The sequence below is a fragment of the Pristiophorus japonicus genome, chromosome 18, assembly GCF_044704955.1.
Source record: "Pristiophorus japonicus isolate sPriJap1 chromosome 18, sPriJap1.hap1, whole genome shotgun sequence".
Lineage (NCBI taxonomy): Eukaryota > Metazoa > Chordata > Chondrichthyes > Pristiophoridae > Pristiophorus > Pristiophorus japonicus.
The window spans coordinates 8,270,351-8,287,656 of NC_091994.1; the positions used below are offsets into that span (position 1 = coordinate 8,270,351).

Genomic DNA, 17,306 nt, shown 5'->3' on the forward strand with positions numbered 1-17,306 from the left:
CGCACCATACTTTTAAAAACTAATCAGTAAAGAGGCGCGTTAAATGGTGCAGTGCGTTCCTTAGTGGTTTGGTTTCAATGCTGCTGCAGGCACTGTGGATGTTAATGAGGCTAATTATTGAAATGTTCAGAGAAATGGAGTCATCTCATGCCCAGGAATTTCCCTCTATAGTGATGTTCCACTTTTAATTGAGAATAATATTAAGTCAAAGCTCCCTTGACAGCTCAATCGGAAAGGCAGTTTGTGCAGAGCAGAAAGTTCCATGCTTGTTTTCAGTGCGCCCCCCCCCCGCCCCGCCCCGGGCTGAGGAGGGGGGAATTCAGCCAGAGTTCCCACTCTGTGCGGCAGGGTAATTTTGACTGTGTGCGACATTGTAAAATGGGTGACAGTGAAACGGAAACCCATTTTACATCTATTCTGATTTTTAATTTCCATTGCGGTAGCACAAAGTCGAAACGACCCCCAAGAGTGGAAACTGGATACAAGTCAGATTTCAGAAGAACAAAGCATCACAATCGACTCTAATGTTCTCCTCAATCAAACAGCCTATAGACGCACGAAGTATGGCCAGTTGGGCGAGGCACTGCAGGGCAACTGACGCGCGTGGATCTGTGATCTGGCATACCAGTCGCCCCTGAGTCAGAAGGCTGTGGGTTCAAAATCCCACTCCAGGGACTTGAACACATAAATCTAGGCTGACACTCCCAGTGCAGTGCTGAGGGAGCGCCGCACTGTAGGAGGTGCTGTCTTTCAGATGAGATTTTAAAACGAGACCCTGTCTGCCTTCTCAGGTGGACGTAAAAGACTCCCATGGCGCTATTTCAAAGAGCAGGAGAGTTATCCCTGGTGTCCTGGGGCCGCTATTTATCCCTCAATCAACATAACAAAAAAAATTACCTGGTCATTATCACACTGCGGTTTGTGGGAGCTTGCTGTGTGCACATTGTCCGCCATGCTTGCCATATTACAGCAGTGACTTCACTCCAAAAATATTTCATTGGCTGTAAAGCGCTTCGAGACGTCCAGTGCGTGAAAGGCACTATATAAATGCAAGTATTTCTTTCCAGGAGATTAGAAAACGGATTATAGGCTGACTACACCTGCAATGTCCCATGCAGAGATCTACCATTCTCAGAGATGCTGTAAATGGGCAGATGATGAATTCAACAACTTTTATTTATACAGCGCCTTTAATGTAGTAAAACATCCCAAGGCGCTTCACAGCAGTGTTACGACACAAAACAGATAAATTTGACACCAAGCCTCACAAGAAGAAATTACGGCAGATGATCAATAGCTCGGTTAAGGAGGTAGGTTTTAAGGAGCATCTTAGAGGAGGAAAGAGAGGTTTAGGGAGGGAGTCCCAGAGCTTAGGGCCCAAACAGCTGAAGGCACTGCCACCAATGGTTGAGCAGGTATAATGAGGGATGCTGAAGGGCAGAAATTGAGGAGCGCAGACATCTGGTCTGCTGCTGGGTGTTTACCCCAGGGCAGGGCAAGGAGGGAAGAGAAGACTCATGCCAAGGGCCACTGCATCACAAAGATTTAGCACAACATTGTGTTCCCCTGACGGTGGATGATGGAGGCACTGAGTGGGACAAATACAGGAGAAAACAATTTCAGAAAAATAGTACGAAAGATAAATAACCTAAGCACATGGAAACTCAGTTTGACTCATCTGCTGTTATTTTCCTCACCATTTGGAAGAACAAAGCTTAATTTCGGTCAGATCTAACTCAGGATCTGTTCCAATTTTGCCCGCATGTTATCATTCGTTCCTGGGATGAGGGCGTCGCTGGTAAGGCCAGCGTTTATTGCCCATCCCTAATTGCCCTCGAGAAGGTGGTGGTGAGCCGCTGCCTTGAACTGATGCAGCCCTTGTGGTGAAGGTACTCCCACAGTGTTCGGGAGGGAGTGCCAGGATTCTGACCTAGCGACGATGAAGGAACGGAGATATATTTCCAAGTCCGGACGGTGTGCGACTTGGCAGGGGAAAATCACTTACGTGATACCATTTGTTTCTGTTACAACTCGTGCACTGTAATGTTGTACTCAGTATTATCAAGGCTCACAAGCCGACAGTTTGGTCAAGCCTACTTTAAATGAACGTACTCAGGGAATCACATGCATACTCATCATTTGTTATTCTTGACTGCGCACCACAGATGACGACAGCACATTTGACAAATGAATGAAAGATTATTCCACTTGACCATGAAGGTCAAGAGCTGCAATGTCATGAGAAAATCTTCATCGCCAAGTCACACACCACCCTAACTTGGGACGCGTATCACCATTTTTTCCATCAAAGTGCTGGGTGAAAATCCTGGCATTCCCTACCTAACACCATCACAAGAACTGCAGGGATTCCAGAAGGGAGCCCACCAGCACTTTCTCAGGGCAACTCCAGGTGGGTAGTAAATGCTGCCTTACCAGTGACACCCACATCTGAAGAACAAGTAAGTTATATAACCTATTACATCAGAATCATTTTTCGACTTTAAAAAGAGAACTGAAATGAACAGCACACAAGAAATAAAATAGCATCTCAGGCTTCTGATGATAGGTTTCACCAAAGCCCAAAGGTCATTTTTTCTATTCTATTCCATTCCATTCACTGGCTCTTGCTGTTCGAGACAGCACGCCAACCCTTCATAATGATCTACACCTGAAACAGTAAGGTATCTGTTTTTTCAGACAATGATGGACCTGCTGTGTAATTCCAGCATTTTCTATTTTTCCCTTCACCTTCTGGCTTTGTATGAACCCATCTCAGGACAATCTAAGCTTACGGTAGCCCTGTGGAACTGAATCCCAGCAAGAGTTAACACATGGAGAGAAAGAGAACGTTGCTTAAGAAGGAATGGTTAACAATATCAAATAACGTGAATTTATATAGCACAGAGCAGTACCTCGAGCGTTTGGATTACGATTGATATTAAACTGAGTAATCAGTTAAAACTGGCTAATCCTCTTAATTCGTTGAGTAGCCCAACCTGTTGGCTAAGGAATATTTTCTATCTAACATTCTCATACTAACCTAAATAAATACTGTACTTATCATTGCCCCTTCTACATGATCTGTCTGGATGGGTCAATAGTCCTAGTTTGTAGCTCCGATCAGCCATGATCCAATTGAATGGTGGAGAGGGCCTGGGAGGCTGAATGTCTTCCTCCTGTTCCTAATGTTATCTGTCAGGGTTTAATTTGAACACGTGTTCCAGATCTAGAGTTTACACAATTCAATTGGTTCCTCCTTTCAAGGCAGAAAGACCCAATTTTCTCCAGCCTCTCTTCATAACTCAATCCCGGATACCGAGGAGCAGCTTTCTAGACGTTTTTCGCACCACTTTAGACAGACTCCGAAGGTGGAAACAAAATTAGTGAATAACACAGGCATGTTATTCATTGATGTACACTTGACTCTGGGTTAGTGTCGTTGATCTTGTGCAATACAAGCCTACAGAATAGAAAGCAAGTTGTGTGTTATGTCTTAGTATCTTTTGTGTTATGTCTTACTCGTAGTGTAGCATCTTGATAAGAGTACACAGAACTAATGTGCAGCTTCAAGAATATAACCCTTTTGGGTCTGGCATTCCAGATCAAATTGTACTCGGGGCGGGGGGAGGTGAAGGGAGGGCTCAAACACCAAAAGGCTCAAGTGAATATAGTACTTTAATTCACTGTGTAGTGAATGGGGGTGTAATGCATAGAAATGATCTGATTTTATGATAAACACAACCCAACACACGGCTAGGAGAATTAAAAATCTACCGGAACTGTGCGAGGAACTCTTCTAAAGCTGGGGTTGAGATACTGGTTGTGAAAGGAGCAGAGGCGGGGGGGGGGGGGGTTTAATTATATTCATCCCTTTAATTAAATTCATCCTTTTTTGCTCTGCCTCCCACACACACCACTGCCCGAGAGAGCGGAGATCACGTAACTCAGGACCCGATTAAAAAGTGAACTTAGACTTTACTTGCGGGGTTGTTGGATGACAGCATCATAGGCAGTCCCTTGTATCGAGGATGACTTGCTCCCACGCCACAAAGTTCACAGGTGTTTCAATGAAGGACCTAATATTCCAGATCCTGAACTACATCTTGAAGGGTGGAAGATGCCTGTGCGTGGATTTTTATTAACGTGTGGTGACCGAGCTTACCGACCGCACCAGCATCACAAGGACTGCAGCACCTCAAACAACCAGAAGGGGGCAATAAATGCTGCCTCGCCCGGCAAATGTTCCCTTTAAGCTGCACAGCGTTCCAACGATCCCGCGCAGCCAACTTTTCAGCACAAAACCAGCGCATGCGCATTTTTCTGAACGAGTTGCACAACCCCTTAAAGGGGGCGGCGGCACCAAAAAATAATGACAGGGAACACTGTGCCAGTGTGGCTCATGTCCTGTGAGTAAGTAGTTAGGAATCTGATCAATTTCAAAAATGGCATAACCTTAAAATTAACATAACATTGACATTTTTATTCGGAATGTGTTGAGTTTTTACAGATTTCAGTAAGTTTCATGACCAAAATTAATCTCAAGCAGAACACATGTAAAATGTTTAATATTTAACAGAAGAATCTCAAGTGAGTGATAATGATTGCTCTCTGGTCACTTTATACAAGGTTTCTAAGTTACTTAGACATTACTATTTTGAAAACAAATCTCCACAGTTTGAGGTGCTTGACAGGAAAACAGCCCGAGAATGTAGATTATAGTTTCCCCATCTTCATAGACACCGTTTCCATCCTTCTCACGCATTGGGAGCGTACTGCAACACCAAACGATCAAACTCATTCTCCTGTGCGGACAGTTGAGAATACAGAATTACCCGACCATCACAATAGTGAATTTGCAGCGTTATCCATTTAGTACGCAGACAGTAACAGAAACACAATTCACAGAGTGAATCACTGCACGCAGCACACAGACACGCAGATGAAAAGGCGATACTGGGTCATCACACTCCTCATGGATTCCTGCTGCAAGGATGCTGCAAAACAACAGAATGAGCTGTCCCTGACCGGACTATAGGTGCCGATTTTTTAACATGTTGGTCCTGCACTTGCGTCCCTGGGTAGGCTGCCCGCGATTGTAATGCTGCAGTTGCATTTTGCTCTGTATTCAGCTACAGAATCATAGAGTATAGTCGACAACTACAGGCAACTTGTAAGGTGCCCTGAACCTGCTGCAGGGATTATCCCTGGGATCATACTATGCTTGGTCTCACACTATTTGAACATAGCATCACAATTATACTTTTCAATTCCATTATTTCAGTGCAACGAACATCCCACCAGTTCATATTTGATCTCCTCCCCCCACCGCCCCCTCCTCCCATGTTGTCAATTATTGCAAGGCTACAGTGCGCCAGTGCAGCCTTCGGCCACCTGAGGAAAAGAGTGTTCGAAGACCAGGCCTTCAAATCTGCCACCAAGCTCATGGTCTACAGGGCTATAGTAATACCCGCCCTTCTGTATGGCTCAGAAACATGGACCTTGTACAGTAGACACCAAGTCACTGGAGAAATACCAACGATGTCTCTGCAAGATCCTACAAATTCCCTGGGAGGACAGGCGCACCAACATCAGCATCCTCATTCAGGCTAACATCCCCAGCATTGAAGCACTAACCACACTCGATCAGCTCCACATAGTCCGCATACCAGACACGAGACTCCCAAAGCAAGTGCTCTACTCGGAGCTCCCTCATGGCAAACGAGCCATAGATGGGCAGTGGAAACACTACAAGGACACCCTCAAAGCCTCCCTGATAAAGTGCAACATCCCCACTGACACCTGAGAGACCCTGGCCCAAAACCGCCCTAAATGGAGGAAGTGCATCCGGGAGGGCGCTGAGGACCTCGAGTCTCAATGCCGAGAGCATGCAGAAATCAAGCGCAGGCAGTGGAAAGAGCATGCGGCAAACCAGTCCCACCCACCCCTTCCCTTACAACTATCTGTCCCACCTGTGAGAGTCTGTGGCTCTCGTATTGGACTGTTCAGCCACCAAAGAACTCACTTCAGGAGTGGAAGCAAGTCTTCCTCGATTCCGAGGGACTGCCTATGATGATGATGACAGTGTTCTGCAATATTAAAACTACTCTCCCCTACAGCAACATTCTAGTGCCCCTCCCTCAATGAACAGACTGGCCAACATTTATCCCTCAATCAACATCACGAAAAACAGATTATCTGGTCATTATCACATTGCTGTTTGTGGGAGCTTGCTGTGTGCAAATTATCTGCCGCGTTTCCTACATTGCAACAGTGAGTACAGTCCAAAAGTATTTCACTGGCTGTAAAGCATTTGGGACATCGTGAAAGGCGCGATATAAATGCAATCCTTGTTTTTCTAATGTTATTTATTAAGTACACTAAAGGTGCTTTGTGTCGCGACATAGATTGGTCAGAAACACAGCCACAAAGATCAACATACCAAGCTCGACGGTGCGATCAAGAAACACCATGGAGCAGAGGCCTCGCTTTCCCCACAGGGAGGGAGAGGGAATACTTGGAGGAAGCCCCAGTGATACTGAGATGCCTCCTGCTTAGCTGTAACTATTCTGGTGAGCCTGATCAGGGAGCAGCAGGCGGTTCATGCGACTGGAGAGAGCTTTTACACAGAATATACAGCAGAGCAACTGGCTATTCGGCCCAACCAGTCCACGGCAGCCTTTCTGCTCCACTCGAGCTTTAAGCCTTGCCTGATGGCCCCATGAAGCATTTATTAGGGAGGGGTTTCTGGATAGCGATATGCTGGTTTTAGCAATTCCTAGCAAGGGGAAGACTTAAGCCAATCACAACAAACTCCCCAAATCACCGATCCAACTAAGATCCGCTCTACTTAATGACAAGGGATCAAATGTGAGACTCCCCCGATTTGGATTTATCCAACTGAAATGAGCATCCCTTACTTAACCAGAAAGCTTAATTTAAGTTACTACATTTACAGCCAGTGGTAATACAAGTTTGTGTTACTGGCTGTAGCACATACCTTGGCCATATATTCTTTAACAAACGGGTGCCCTCGGTGTCCATCCTTCAGCTGGGAGAGGTAGCGGTTACTAACCTGGGTATGAAAAGGAAGAGCGTATCTTAAGTCTGAGATGGCATCGCCAAGAGTGTCTGGCATCACTACAAGTCCCATAGTTGTTAAATTTATAAAATCGTATTTGGCTGGTTACAGAATATACCCCCGTACCACATTAAACCCTAATACAAAAGTAAAATACTGCGGATGCTGGAATCGACAATAAAAACAGAAAACGTTGGAAATCTCAGTGGGTCAGGCAGCATCAGTGGAGAGAGAGAAAAAAAAAGTTAACGTTTCAGGTCAACAACCCTTTGTCAGAACTGAGTTCTGATGAAGGTTCATCGACCCGAAACATTTCTCGCTCCACAGATGCTGCCTGACCCGCTGAGATTTCTGCCACATTCAACTATTGCCCTTCCAACTCAGTGATAGCACAGAATAGATCTTCACACCAAAGGGTCTCCTTAGTTCTGATGAGACGTCTCCCCTGAAATGTTAAACATCGTTCTGCTTTCAGATGCAAACTGACCTGCTGTGCAATTCTGCCATGTGTGCTTTTTTTCCCCCCTCCTGTTTAAATCTCTAAAATTTGATTCCCTGATGCGGACAGGCTGTGTGGCAAAACAGTCTTTGGCGTTCCACAACATGAACTTTACCTAGCCCAAGCAGAAGGCATGAAAACAGGATGATTAATGGAGTTGAGGTGTGCACATTAGGTCCATGGTACAATTTAAACTGTTCACACATTCATCATCAAAGTCACTTAGAACAGCCAAGCCAAACACCGCAAAGCTCATTGTGTGGCATACATTATTGAGTAATTTATATCATTAGTGCAACGGCAGCAGCTTAAAGAAACAGAGAGGAAAGAAGTTGGAAGAAGAAGCAAGATTTGGTTTGATAAATACAGTCCCCACTACGTATAGCAGGCGCGATCGTGAACATAATTTGCCCGTTATACGCGCTGGCCGGGATAAGCTGACGGCACAGATCCTCGAGGCGGCTGACAATGCCGCACGGGACAAGAAATCCGTGGCAGCAATTAAAAATTGCACATTAATTTGAAAGATGTAAATGTAAATTCCATTTAAAAGCAGAGCCAGCACTATCTTCCGACACTTTTGCAATTGCAACGTGGATGTATTTTCTGTGTACTTTCAAAGTCAAACTGGTCTCTTTAAAAAAAAAATTCATTCACGGGATGTGAGCATCACTGGCAAGGCCAGCATTTATTGCCCATTCCCCAATTGCTCTCGAGAAGGTGGTGGTGAGACACCTTCTTGAATACAACGGAGTGGCTCGCTGGGCCATTTCAGAGGGCAGTTAAGAGTCAACCACATTTCTGTGGGTCTGGAGTCACATATAGACCCAGACCGGGCAAGGACGGCAGATTTCCTTCCCTAAAGGGCATTAGTGAACCAGATGGATTTTTACGACAATCCGGTAGTTTCATGGGGCCCAAGTTTCGGCTTCAGTTGCTCCTGATTTTTTGGAGCAACTGGTGTAGAACGGAGTATCTTAGAAATTCAAATTCTAGGCATTTAGTTTGCTCCAGTTCTAGTCAGTTAGAACAGTTTCACTTTGGAACAGAATTTTTTTCTCCAAAGGGGGCGTGTCCGACCACTTACGCCTGTTTTCAAAGTTTCGGCAGTGAACACTTACTCCAAACTAACTTAGAATGGAGTAAGTGAAGATTTTTGTACGCTCGAAAAAACCTTGTCTACACTTTAGAAAATCAGGCATAGGTTACAAATCAGGAGTAGGGAATGGGGGGGGCTTTAAAGGGAAGTTTACAAACATTAAACACTTCAGTTTTACAAATAACGAGCCATCATCAATAATAAATGATAAAAACAACAACAAATCAATCAAAAAAATTAATAAAACATTTTCTACTGACCGACTGCAGCACCGGGAGCCCTCCAACAGCGTCCCCCCCCCCCCGTGTCTCTGTCAGTGTCTCTATCTCTCTGTCTGTGTGTGTCTCTGTCAGTGTCTGTGCTTCTGACAGTGAGGGGAGGGGGCAGGGGGTGGGGAGGGAGAGAAGGAGAAGCGGGGGGGAGGAAAGGAGAAGCGGGGGGGGAGGAAAGGAGAAGCAGGGGGGGGGAGGAAAGGAGAAGCGGGGGGGGCAGGAAAGGAGAAGCGGGGGGGCAGGAAAGGAGAAGCGGGGGGGAGGAAAGGAGAAGCGGGGGGGGGGAGGAAAGGAGAAGCGGGGGGAGGAAAGGAGAAGCGGGGGGGGAGGAAAGGAGAAGCGGGGGGGGGGAGGAAAGGAGAAGCGGGGGGGAGGAAAGGAGAAGCGGGGGGGAGGAAAGGAGAAGCGGGGGGGAGGAAAGGAGAAGCGGGGGGGAGGAAAGGAGAAGCGGGGGGGAGGAAAGGAGAAGCGGGGGGAGGAAAGGAGAAGCGGGGGGGAGGAAAGGAGAAGCGGGGGGGAGGAAAGGAGAAGCGGGGGGGAGGGAAGGAGAAGCGGGGGGGAGGGAAGGAGAAGCGGGGGGGAGGGAAGGAGAAGCGGGGGGGGGGGGGGAAAGGAGAAGCGGGGGGGGGAGGAAAGGAGAAGCGGGGGGGGGGGAGGAAAGGAGAAGCGGGGGGGGGGGGGGGGGGAGGAAAGGAGAAGCGGGGGGGGGGAGGAAAGGAGAAGCGGGGGGGGAGGAAAGGAGAAGCGGGGGGGGGGAGGAAAGGAGAAGCGGGGGGAGGAAAGGAGAAGCGGGGGGGGAGGAAAGGAGAAGCGGGGGGGGGAGGAAAGGAGAAGCGGGGGGGAGGAAAGGAGAAGCGGGGGGGAGGAAAGGAGAAGCGGGGGGCGAGGAAAGGAGAAGCGGGGGGGGGGGAGGAGAAGCGGGGGGGGGGGGGGAAGGAGAAGCGGGGGGGGGGGGAGGAGAAGCGGGGGGGGGGGGGAAGGAGAAGCGGGGGGCGAGGAAAGGAGAAGCGGGGGGGGGGAGGAGAAGCGGGGGGGGGGAGGAAAGGAGAAGCGGGGGGGGGAGGAAAGGAGAAGCGGGGGGAGGAAAGGAGAAGCGGGGGGCGAGGAAAGGAGAAGCGGGAGGGGGGAGGAAAGGAGAAGCGGGAGGGGGGAGGAAAGGAGAAGCGGGAGGGGGGAGGAAAGGAGAAGCGGGGGGGGGGAGGAAAGGAGAAGCGGGGGGGGGGAGGAAAGGAGAAGCGGGGGGGGGGGGGGAGGAAAGGAGAAGCGGGGGGGGGGGGAGGAAAGGACAAGCGGGGGGGGGGGGAGGAAAGGAGAAGCGGGGGGGGAGGAAAGGAGAAGCGGGGGGGGGGAGGAAAGGAGAAGCGGGGGGGGGGGGGGGAAGGAGAAGCGGGGGGGAGGAAAGGAGAAGCGGGGGGGGGGGGGAGGAAAGGAGAAGCGGGGGGGGGGGAAAGGAGAAGCGGGGGGGGGGGGGGGGAGGAAAGGAGAAGCGGGGGGGGGGGGGGGAGGAAAGGAGAAGCGGGGGGGGGGAGGAAAGGAGAAGCGGGGGGGGGGAGGAAAGGAGAAGCGGGGGGGGAGGAAAGGAGAAGCGGGGGGGGGGGAGGAAAGGAGAAGCGGGGGGGGGAGGAAAGGAGAAGCGGGGGGGGGGGAGGAAAGGAGAAGCGGGGGGGGGAGGAAAGGAGAAGCAGGGGGAGGAGGAAAGGAGGAGAAGCGGGGGGGAGGGAGGAAAGGAGAAGCGGGGGGGAGGGAGGAAAGGAGAAGCGGGGGGGGGGGGGGGGAGGAAAGGAGAAGCGGGGGGGGGGGGGAGGAAAGGAGAAGCGGGGGGGGGAGGAAAGGAGAAGCGGGGGGGGGATGAGGAAAGGAGAAGCAGGGGGGGAGGAAAGGAGAAGCGGGGGGGAAGGTGAGGGGGGGAGGAGGAGAAGGGGGGGGGAGGAGAGAAGGAGAAGGGGGAAGGGGAGAAGGAGGAGGAGAAGGGGGGGGGGGGGAAAGAAGGGGGAAGGAGGCTGAACGGGCCAGGCCCAGCCGGGCCCAAGACTTTGGGCAGGGCCCGTCCCCAGCACCAGATTTACAGGTAGGTGGCGTTGGGTCGGGGGGAGCGTGGGTCGGGTCAGTTCGGTTCGGTTCGTGTCTGGGGTCGGGAGGTCAGGTCCGGGGGGGGGGGGGGGGGGGGAGGGTCAGGTCAGGTCCGGGAATCGGGAGTCGGGTCAGTGTCGGGAGGAAGCAGGAGCTGGCCGTGGGAGGCAGCCTTATGCACGCAGCCCCAGTGAGGCCATTCGGCCAGGGCTAGGGGCTGCGTGCTTCGGGCCCCTCCCACACAGTTTTGGGCGCCTGGAGCTACTGCACATGCGCGCCCACTGTAGCGCGCATGTGCAGAGGTCCCGGCACGGTTTTCAGCGCAGGGACCTAGCTCCGCCCCCTACAGCTCGTGCTGCGCCGCGCCCGACTCCAGAGGACCAGCAGGGAGCCGGAGAATCTAAGTTTTTTTTAGGCGCACTTTGTGGCGCGAAAAACGGGCGTCCAGGAGAACGGCGCAGCCCGAAACTTGGGCCCATGGTCACCATTACTGATACCACCTTATTTCAGATTTACTTAATTGAATTTAAATTCCCCAGCTGGAATTTGAACTCGTGTCTCAGGTCATTGGTCCAGGCCTCTGGATTACTGGTCCAGCAACATAACCCACTATGCAACTGTACCCCATCCACCCTATGGCGTGTGGCTAAATGAAGAGACAGTAACAGTGACTTGTCACCATCATAGTCCCACCACAAGAACAGTGTGGGACTGTTGTTTCTCTCAGGGCAGCGCTATGCTATGAAGGAAATTACACATGCCAATGGCTATGCCTATGCTTGGAGCCTGGTAGGTTGACACTGTCCCAAAATGATCCTGTTCAGATAATTACTCAAGGTTTGTAAGCAACCTGATCGGGATTGTAAAGAAATCGCTCTTCAACCAGGTGCAAACAGCCACTTCAACTGCCCGGAATACTGGACACGCTTAATACAGTTCAAGCAGCGTGTTTGTAATTGCTGCCTATGGTAATCGGATAGAGACAGCTGTCTGGCATAAGCGGGGATGGTATAAGAGGTAGGTATTGCTGGATAAAGGGAATCTATTCTGCATGATGCAAACATACCCTGGCCCTCTATCTCAGGGATGCAAAGATCAATTTCAGTGTCCCAACATCATCCCTGGCTGAGGTCAGTTCATTCTGCAGAGACTGGAGATTCAACATGGGACATCACTCTTCACATTAGTTTAATTCCACACTGGGTAGTGCGTTTACTCACTAAGACATGGGGGGGAGCTCTAGTTCCTTGTTTACTGGCACCATATTGACATAAGCCTTACCTCAGGAGCCTTGCCCAGGTGCTGTGAAAGTACAACGAGATTGATGAGAGTTTCCGGGTGACTGCTGTCCTGTGGGAACGAAAGCAAAACGGAAGGAAAAGAAAGAATAGTTTAGCATTACAAACAGGTGATTGGAGATTTACTTCCAACAGAAGGAAGTGGATCTGCATTATTGTCGAAAGAACAGAGTAATTAGAACATCAAGTGCTCAAATAAATGGAATATTCAACTCCCAAAGATTGAGGAAAAGTGCTGCTTTGTCACCAGTACAAAACAGATCTGCTGCACTTTCATCACAAGCTGCAGAGCTCAAGCCTGTTCTGGGATGGAAACATCAGAACAGGAGGCCATTCAGCCCCTCGAGCCTGTTCTGCCATTCTGCGACCCAACTCCATACACCCTTTGGCCCATATCCCTTAATACCTTTGGTTAACAAAAATCAATCAATCTCAGATTTAAAATTAATTGACCTAGCATCAATTGCCGTTTGTGGAAGAGAGTTCTAAACTTCTACCACCCTTTGTGTGTAGAAATGTTTCCTAATTTCACTCCTGAAAGGTCTGGTTCTAATATTTAGACTGTGCCCCCAAATCCTCAACTCTATCTACTCTCTGTTCCCCTTAATATCTTGCAAACTTTGATCAAATATCAACCCTGAACTTTCTAAATTCCAGGGAATGCAACCCTAAGTTTGTGTAATCGCTCCTCGTAATTTAACCTTTGAAATCCAGGTATCATTCTGGTAAACCTACGTTGCACTCCCTCCAAGTCCAATATAACCTTCTTATGGCGTGGGGCCCAGAACGGCTCTCAGTGCTCCAGGTGTGGTCTAACCAGGGTTTTGTACAGCTGTAGCATAACTTCTACCCCTGAAGTTCAAACTTACTGCACATCAAGTGTTACAGGGAGATTAAGCTATATAAAGAAAATCTTCAAATTTGTGTTTTTATTTGACATATAAATGTTTTCTTTTAAATATGGTATTGAACCACCTCTCCCCCCGACATGGCTCGGGGAGCTTATCCAGTGTATAGTTGTACTAGAGTAAGTGGGAAAATCCCAGGTATGATCCCTACTCGGTGATAGGCTTCCTGCTCTTGATACAAGTGTGTATGTGGCGAGGACAAGATCGATGGCGATGCCCCCTGTAGTGGGGTAGTGCATAGTAATTTGCTGTCGCGGCTTATGCATATTGAAAAAAAAGTGACCACTTGAGAGGATTCAGTGGAGTGTGACCAGCACCAACATTGTGGGCCGCCCCGACCTGTGCGAGAACAGCACCACAGGTCGGGGCTATAGAGCTGGAGCACCAGGCCCTGGAACATCGTGGCCGCCTCGACCTGTGCGAGAACAGCACCACAAGTCAGGGCAATAGAGCTGGAACGCCGGGCCCTGGAATATCGTGGTGGAGGTGCGGCGAATGAGAGTATGGGGCCCAGGAGCAGCACGGGCCAGCCCACACTGCGATATGTGCGCGCACTAGGTCCGTGCAGCAGAGCAGGTCTCCAGTTGTCCTGGTTAACCCTTGCCACTGGATAAAGGCCTAGCTCTGTCAAGCCCGTGTGGTGGCTGATGTGCAACAGTCACCACACATTAAAAATATTCACGCACAGGCATCTTCCACCCCCTCAACTGGAGTTCAGGACTGGAACATCGGGTCCTTCATTGAAACATCTGTGAACTCTCGTGGAACCGCCTATGATGATGGTGACGACCAGCACCTGTGGAAACTTAACCCCTGCAAGGAGTCAGTGGCTTCATTAAAAGTGTTGCTTTTAAATCTTTGATGGATGTTATATTACAAGATCTGTGGAAATATCAGTGGAGCAAAACAAATCTGCACTATTTCAAACAATTCAGTTTGCCTGTTGTGAAGTCCTCACTGGGGGATTTATCCTATCCTGCAATTTACTCTTGTTTTGCTAACCCCCCCCTCCCAAGAGGAATGATCTCACAGATATTAACTGCCCTCGGTACTGCAGCCAAGTTGCTATGCTTCAGATGCAAGCACAGACCATGAATGTTGCTCAACTTGTTGCTGTGGGTCTGGATCCACTAGGAAGTGTACTGAGTCCAACTGGTGACCAACGTTCTCCCCCCCCGCCCCCCGCCCCCCCCGCCCCCCCCCCCCCCCGCCCCCCCCATGCTGTGCAGGCGCCCGAACGTGCATCAATCGGGAGGTTCTGCGCAGGTCGCTCACCAGCTATTGATGGTGGAGAAGGTACTGCACAGGCGCTGCCGCACAGCAAATTTAAAGGAACCACGCATGAAAAACAATTAGAGGGAACGTTGTTCGTGACTGCTCAAACTCATGGTTCCTTTCGGTCAGCAATTCATTCCCCTCAAACCAAGGCTGCATACAGGTCAGTGTGAAAACTCTGTACTCAGCAGCCTATATTAATACAAAAATATTTTTAATTGGAAGAGTAGATCGGTGTTGAGGAGTAATGCTGCAATCACACACCTTGAATAGGGAGCGCACGCCAAACTATCAGGGCCATCTCTCACCTTCGCCCCTTGCCAGCACAGGATTGTGCAATTGCTTTCCCCACAACCCTCACTTTCTCTATTTTCTTTGTTGGAACATTTGTCAACCACAAGGTGGCACCAAACCTCTTTGTACAGGATGGACATTGAGAAGCTTACCCATTAACATTACATTGGCCGTGGCACTCATCTATAACTGTCATAAACAACATAGTCTGGCCTTCATATGACCTAACAATAAGCAGCAGACTGAAGACAAATGAGACATCGTGAATTCATTGCAGATGCTGTACCAGCTTGGGGTTATTGTTCTGTACCTCTCCCCCTGTCCCACCTCTCCAATCTACTTCCATCCTCTCCTGAAGGCACCAATTGTTGAGCTATTGTTCCACAGGCAGTCTTCAGGCAGTGACCAGCCCTCGACTGTTAGCCTCGATGGCGACGGTCACTTGGCCAGTTGACTGCGGAGAGCATCACAGCCAAGCCTGATGTTCACGTGCATCTTCCTGCAGGATCCAGTGGCGAGCAGGAACCCTGGCTGATGTTCCCCTCCTTTGCTCAGGTGGCCAAGATTCAACCTCCTATCTTGTGTGGAGATCAGCACAAGATGGGGGCTGGGGTTGGGGGGGGGGGGGGGGGGGGAGGATTTGAACTGTGGACCTTTTGATCTGCACAGCCAAGAAGAGAGCTCAACACAACAACTCTTAACCAATGTTCCCTTTAAGCTGCGTGGCTGCCTTGAAGTCTCGTGCAGCCAGTGAGCTGGCTTCCAAATGCAAAAATAACGTGCATGCGCAGAAGTTTGAATGCGTGCGCAGCCTGTTAAAGGGACCATGTGACCTAAAAAAAGAGCGGGAACATTGCTCTTAACCAGCCCCTAAACTTAAATCCCACCCAATATACAATCACACATTATGAAGGGCACTCTTCCTCATAGAACATTGTTTAGGCCGCTGTATTGTTCAGGGTGCCCCATTATAAAGGATGGTTAAGCCACAGCATAAATAGCATAGATTCACCAGGATGGCGCTTGGTGAATGGAAACACTAATTATGAGGAAAAACTGGATACCGAGACTATTTCCACTGGGAGAGAGACGGCTGATGTAGAGGCTTAATAGAAGCTTTTAACATTATGAAGGGTTTTGTTAGGGCGAATAGGGAAATGCTATTTGCTCTGGTTGGGGAGCGGGTCATTAATTTTAAATCGTCACTAAGAGTGAGGAGAGAAGTTGGGAAATATTTCAAACAGTGGATTACTGGAGCATGGAATACTTTACCAAAGGCAGTGGTTCAGGTTAATATTCCTGTTAAGCTGCACGGCTGCTTTGGAGGTCCCGCGCAGCCGGTTCACCAGCTTTTAAATGGAAAAATCGTGTATGTGCAGAAATTTGAATGGGCCGCGCACCCTCAAAATAATTAGTTGAGGCAGAGACCACTTCATCGTTTAAGGGAAGGTTGGTAAAATATTTGAAGCAAAGTAAGATACAGGACTACGAGGATAAATCGGGGCAGTGGGACTAGTTGTGGATTGCTCAAGCAAAGAGCTGCCACAGATAAGATTGTCCGAATGGCCTCTTGTGGATAGCTTTCTTCCCCACTCATGTGATCATAGTCTTGGAGAGCTACACCTACCTTGTCTAGTGCTTCCTGTAGAACTCCTTCTGCATCATCCCACTTGCCCTGTGCCATCTGACAGGCAGCTTGTCCATTCAGAAGCAGCAGGGTTGCAGTGTACTTATCTGCCATTTCCTGGAAGATGTAGAAGGCATCCTGCAGCTTGTCCCCACCCTGTAGAGAGTGAACAATAATAGATTCACCAGACGCTGGCAATTATACAGCACAGGATGAGTTTTCAGAACAGAGAGTATTTTCCAACTATTGCAGTGGTTTCAAGCTATGATTGATTCATCCCAATTAGTTACAATGTCATACTGCAACAGCTTGCATTTGTATAGCGCCTTGAACGTAGGATAAAAAAGGTGCTTCACAGGAGACGCAAGGAAACAAAAAACGTAAGGCAAGCAACGTTCCCGTTTAGCTGCGCGATGATCTGCAGGTCCCATGCAGCCAGCTCTACGATGCTCTAATGTCAAAAACCACAAATGCGCGGTAATTTAAAGGGGCCACGCACCCAAAGAGAAAATTAGGGGGAACATTGATGGCAAACCAAAGGAGATATTAGGAGTGGTAACCAAGAGCTTTATGAAAGACATGTGTTTTAAAGACAGTCAAGGGAGGTGGCGGGGTTTAGGGAGGGAATTCCAGAGCGTTTAAAAAATATATTCATTCATTGGATGTGGGCATCGCTGGCAAGGCTGGCATTTATTGCCCATTCCCTAATTGCCCCCTTGAGAAGATGGTGGCGAGCCGCTTTCTTGAACCGCTTGGTGCAACGGAGTGGGCTTGCTCGGCCATTTCAGAGGGCAGTTAAGAGTCAACCACATTGCTGTGGGTCTAGAGTCACATAGTTGTTGGATGCCGCAGATATAACGGTAAGTGCTGCAGGGAATAGAATACG

The 17,306-nt window shown here is 49.2% G+C and overlaps 1 protein-coding gene across 1 annotated transcript in view; it reads right to left on the reverse strand.

Moving 5' to 3' along the window:
• Positions 1–4,459: 4,459 nt before the first annotated feature.
• The window catches only part of cope (COPI coat complex subunit epsilon), a 29,271-nt gene continuing 16,424 nt past the window's right edge, over positions 4,460–17,306 (reverse strand). The window contains exons 7-10 of the mRNA XM_070860799.1: positions 16,421–16,576; positions 12,300–12,368; positions 6,998–7,072; positions 4,460–4,802 (exon numbers count right to left, since the gene is read on the reverse strand). Coding sequence (XP_070716900.1) covers positions 4,755–4,802; positions 6,998–7,072; positions 12,300–12,368; positions 16,421–16,576 — 348 coding nt within the window. The 3' untranslated portion in view covers positions 4,460–4,754. The remainder of the gene's footprint in view (positions 4,803–6,997; positions 7,073–12,299; positions 12,369–16,420; positions 16,577–17,306) is intronic.